The following is a 4960-nucleotide window of genomic DNA, read 5'->3' as shown; positions in this document are numbered from 1 at the left end:
TTTCTAAAACAGAAAAGATGGATAAATAATGAAGTAGTGAGACAGAGTGCATGATGCATTTTGACGTAACTAAAATATTGAAATGTTCTTCTACTGCTCGCTTGGTGCAAATATGAAAAATGTTATTTGAAAACATGTCAAAATAAGTGATGTAAAGCAGGTGAATGGCAAGTTCAAACCTTCAAGGAGGGAGAAGAGAATTTTATTTCCTTTATATCCACACAAAGTCCATGCCAGTGTGCCAGACCGCCGCTCCGTGGACAGACTGTGATGACAGCTTAGATCTCCCACATCATTTTTACAGTCAACGAAGAGACGACGAGAGGTTTCAAGCTCACGGACGTGAAGGTGCAAAAAGACATAAATCTCACATGTATTTGAGCAAATTTTAATGATTAAATTGATTCAAATGTGATCGTACAAAGGAACATCTGACGAGTGACTTTGTTTCATCCCATTGATGCACCTAGCAGGGTTTTATATTTACTAGTCTGCGTACTCTTGTAGCCTTTGGTTAGGTAGTAATAGTATTGCATTATTGGAACAAGCTAGCTTGTTTGTTTTGACTCCTTTGCATATATGCGTCCCTACAGAAGGTTGCGAAGGGTGACCGAAAGAACTCGGGAACTTGTTAACCTACCGTTTGAGTAGGAGAGGGACCGGGGTGGAAACAGGACCTACTACCTATCTTGGAACATGTACCTTCCATTTTATGCTTTTCAAAAGTTGTAAGCAGTGTTGAAGAACATTTTCTTGGTGGACATGCATGGGCATTTTTGTAGCATTTCTAAATCGCTGCTATCCTAAAAAGAGTTCGCGACTTCGTACGCAAGGAAGCCGATCCTGTGCTTTCGGGAAGAGGTGACATAGACCGGCATATATGCTCAGGCCCTTCTTGACCGTCCAATAAGGTACCAATGGCTGAGATCCTGGAGGGCAAGAAACTACGCAGGTCTAAATTGTCCATTTCGTAAGAGTCTCCCGTTCCTCAGATTTCACCTGAACGGATCGAAATTCTCCATTTCGAAATGAACTGGTCGGTGTCTTCGGTGTGCAACTCATGTTTTAAACTAACTACTCTGAGTACTTGCTCTATCAGACATGTGTAGGTTCATATTTTAAGCGTCTGTTTTTTGTTCTAAATTTGTGGTTGAAAAATAACGAACTCACGCATTCGAACATACGCACACGGTTAAGATAGAGTAAATCGTGTGTGAAAATGAAAACTTCGCAGAAGAATTCTCACAAAGTGAACCATCATACACTCGACATGCGGGTGGAGGACCTGCAGATGGTGAATTATTTAGAGCGTAAACTATCTTTTGCATTGCACACCAAAAATGCTTTTGTGTGTGATGGGGGCCTTAAAAGTCCCTATCTGTACTAATGATGTGCAGATGTTTCTTCTACCTCGGTTCATCATGTGTCCTCTTTTGCTTTCATCTTGCCTAACTAAATCGCGCCTTATTTCCCCAACCAACCGGAACATAAGAGCATCTCCAACAGGCCGCGCGGCAAAAAAACTACCGATTTGGCGCGCGCGGGCGATCGCGCGCAGCTCCAGTGGACGCGGGAAAAAAGGGCGCGCGCTAAAAACTTTGCCGCGCGTCCGCGTTTGCGCTATCCCGCGCGGGAGAATTGCCGCGTCCGCTGCCGCGCGCGCTATAAACGCGACACGCGCGAACGAGCCAACCGACTGAACTTTCCACGCGTCCGCTCTCTCCCTCTCTCCCTCTCTCCCGCCGACGCTCTGCCTCCGCGCCGATGCCACCTCTTCCTCTCTCCCACCGACGCTCCGCCTCCGCGCCGCGGACGATGCCTCCGCGCCGCCGCCCCGCCTCCGGCTACCACGGCGTTCGGGCGCGGCCGAGCGGCCGGTTCGACGCGGAGATCCGCTCCGGCGACGAGCGGATCCGCCTCGATACATATGACACGGCGCACGAGGCGGCGCGGGCGTACGACGCCGTCGCTTGGCGTCTCGACCGCTCCCGGCGGTCGATGAATTTCCACGATGTCTACACGCGCGAGCAAGCGGAGATGCTCGCGCCGCCGCCGCCCGTCATCACGCGCGAGCAGCAGCGCCGGCAACGGGAGTTGGAGCAGCGCCTCCTCATCGCGGAGCGCGACGAGGCGCTGCGCCTCGAGTGGGCGCGCCGCTTCCCCGAAGACGTCGCCGCCACGGAGGGCTTCTACGCGCAGAAGGAGGAGGAGAAGGCGGCGGAGAAGGCGAAGAAGAAAGCTTCGCGCGAGAAGCGCCGCGCCGAGTCCGCGGCGAGGAAGGCGGCGAGGGCCGCGAAGGCGGCGAGGAAGGAGGAGGAAAAGAAGAAGGGCGCAGGGCCGTCGACGATCGTCCTCTCCTCCTCCTCCTCCTCCTTCGAGTGGACAACGACGCCGGTGTCGGAGACGACTTCGAGGACCCACTCGTCGGACTTCGATTGGGACTCCTCCGAGTAGCTTTAGTTTTTCATTTTCGTCCTCTATGTCGCGCTGTATCGTTGAACTTTTTAATTATATTTGTATTTTCGATCAAATTTTCATTGTCCGTTTGATTAATTTTGAAAAAAACGGTCGAAACGCGCTGCAAAATACAGCCTCCGGCGGAGGTGCTTTTTTCCTGCACCAACGCGCGCTGCAAAATACAGCCTCCGGCGGGGGAAAATTCGGTATCACGCGCGCCAGCGGTTTGCAGTGCGCCGAAACGGAGGTTTAGCGCGCCGCGTTTTAGCGCGCCTGTTGGAGATGCTCTAAACCATCATCTGTTGTATTGGTGACTGTGTCCATGTCCGCCTCCATTGTTGCCCCCTTCGCCTAAGTGCTCACCTGTGTCCAGGGATTGATATACAAAATGCCTTTTTCCAATTAGCAGCTGGCTCTTTTTTTCTAGTCTTCTAGTTCGTTTGAAAAACTCAATTTCACAAGCATGCCCGATCATACACGATATATACTAAGGATGAAAATCAAACTGATGTTAAATTTAAAATCAGCTAGATATAAATTAATTAGACACTCCTAAGAAAAACAAAAGGTGCATGGTGTTCCAGCAAATGTGATAAAAATATCTATCTAACGAGGATACTAACTAGTGGCTACTACCTCCATTCCAAGATTTAAGGCTTATAATTTTTTAGAAAGTAAAACTATGCCAAGTTTGACCAGATGTTATAAAAAAATATTAATATGTGGAATACAAAATTAATATCATTAGATAGATAATAAAATATATTTTCATATTGCTATCCACGTTCCGGAACCATGACTTGGCTTCGAGATCTTATGGGTTTCCACTCTAGCCTACCCCAACTTGTTTGGGACTGAAAGGCTCGGTTGTTGTTGTTGTTATGGTATCTACAAAATATCATATTTATTGATAGATTCTTCTAAATTTTAGTCAAACTTTACTTGGTTTCATTTTTTAAAAAAGAAATATAAGCTTTCAGTCTTGGGATGGACGTAGTATTGCTTCAGCGTAAGTCAAACTGTTGTTTTTTCGCTTACCTATCTGCCCTAGACCGTGGCTAGCACTATTTGCTGCTCGGTCTATTTTCACGCTGGCGAGGGTAATGACTACTGGGACCAACATAATCTGTGTCAAACAAACATGTCTCGATCTTTGGGATTTGCCCCGTTCCTATATAATTGAAGCGTATCTCAGTTCGATCTTGCTAGGAGGAATCATCATTACTATTAAACGGCAATGCGACCGTAGTCCGACCATAATTTTTTTATTTTGCATTTAGCCCCTCAATACTTGGAAAAATCAACTTCTGGTACTAGAACTTCTGGTACGAGAAAAGGGGAACGGCCTGGGCCGAGCTCCGTGCGCCGCCCGCTGCCGGCCGCCACTGCTACCCGTGCGCACCGCCTGGAGCGGAGCGACCACCACCCTGACGGCGAGATCCAGTCGCCGTTCGTCTGTCACAGCGCACCGCCCCGGCTTCCTACCACACGCGACCCCACGGCCAGCCATGCTCGCGGCCACGACCTCCCCGTGATCTCATCCGACTGCCGCCCAGTCTTGCTGACCGATCTTCACAGGTTCACCTCCGAGCGCCGCGCCGGCCGGCCACACTCTCCGCCAGGTACATACGCAAATCGGGTCTCTGCCCATCCAGTAAGGAGAAGAGATGTACGTCAGCCCAGAGTTGGTTTGAGACTTCGGTAGCTCCTCTTTTGCATGATTTTGCAGATGTACGTTAGCCAACAGATGGTTTCAGACTTCAGTAGCTCCTCTTTTGCATGATTTAGCATGCTGATTGAATTTATGCACACTGAATAGCTGATTTAGGATAGGGTTGTTCAGAAAATACGTTGGCCTCAACCTGGCTGGCAATCTTATTGGTTCAAGTAACTATACAATGCAGAAACTATTACTATGTTTTCACTTGGAATGAGCCTTTAACAACTTAAATAATTTTAGCAAAACAGTATCCGAACATCCTAACTTAGGTCTTTTTTTTAGCTACCATATACTGCTACAAGTTACTCTGAATGTTTGGTCGATAACTTGCTCAGGGTGTTGTTGTACTGCCTCACCAGCGCATACTGCGAGTTGCCGTTCAAGAACTCATGGTCTAACTGCAGCAGTCCACCATGCCTTACCAGGTACTGGTAGTAGGCCTTGTGAATCTGTCAGTGGTTTGCACTTCGAAAGGCGCGGGGTTGTTGTCACTGACAAACAAGGGGCATGTCCCCTGCCATAGCGTTGTTAGGTTATTATTAATGGTCATACTGAAGTCGAACTTTATAGATCATTGAATATCCATTTTTCAGAATATTTGTGTGCATGTTGATTGTTGTTTTGTCGCGAAATTCTGTTGCAGACATGTTGTGCAGAACAGTGGGATTTTGGTACGATGGTTGGAGTACACGCAAAATAAGTGAGTGACATCTGGTGCTTGGGACTCACTTGATAACTTGACGAGTGAGAGATTTGGTACCTCGTTTGGAGTTGCTCTTATCG

At 48.0% G+C, this 4960-nt stretch overlaps 1 protein-coding gene across 1 annotated transcript; it reads left to right on the top strand.

Moving 5' to 3' along the window:
* Nucleotides 1-1815: 1815 nt before the first annotated feature.
* LOC127303809 (uncharacterized) lies at nt 1816-2988 on the top strand. The gene is made up of 2 exons (XM_051334510.2): nt 1816-2264; nt 2985-2988. Exons 1-2 carry the CDS (start codon nt 1816-1818, stop codon nt 2986-2988), a joined length of 453 nt encoding a protein of 150 aa, XP_051190470.2.
* The last annotated feature ends 1972 nt before the right edge of the window (nt 2989-4960 follow it).

The sequence above is a fragment of the Lolium perenne genome, chromosome 7 (genome assembly GCF_019359855.2).
Source record: "Lolium perenne isolate Kyuss_39 chromosome 7, Kyuss_2.0, whole genome shotgun sequence".
Classification (NCBI taxonomy): domain Eukaryota; kingdom Viridiplantae; phylum Streptophyta; class Magnoliopsida; order Poales; family Poaceae; genus Lolium; species Lolium perenne.
This window is presented reverse-complemented; position numbering and strand designations above follow the sequence as displayed.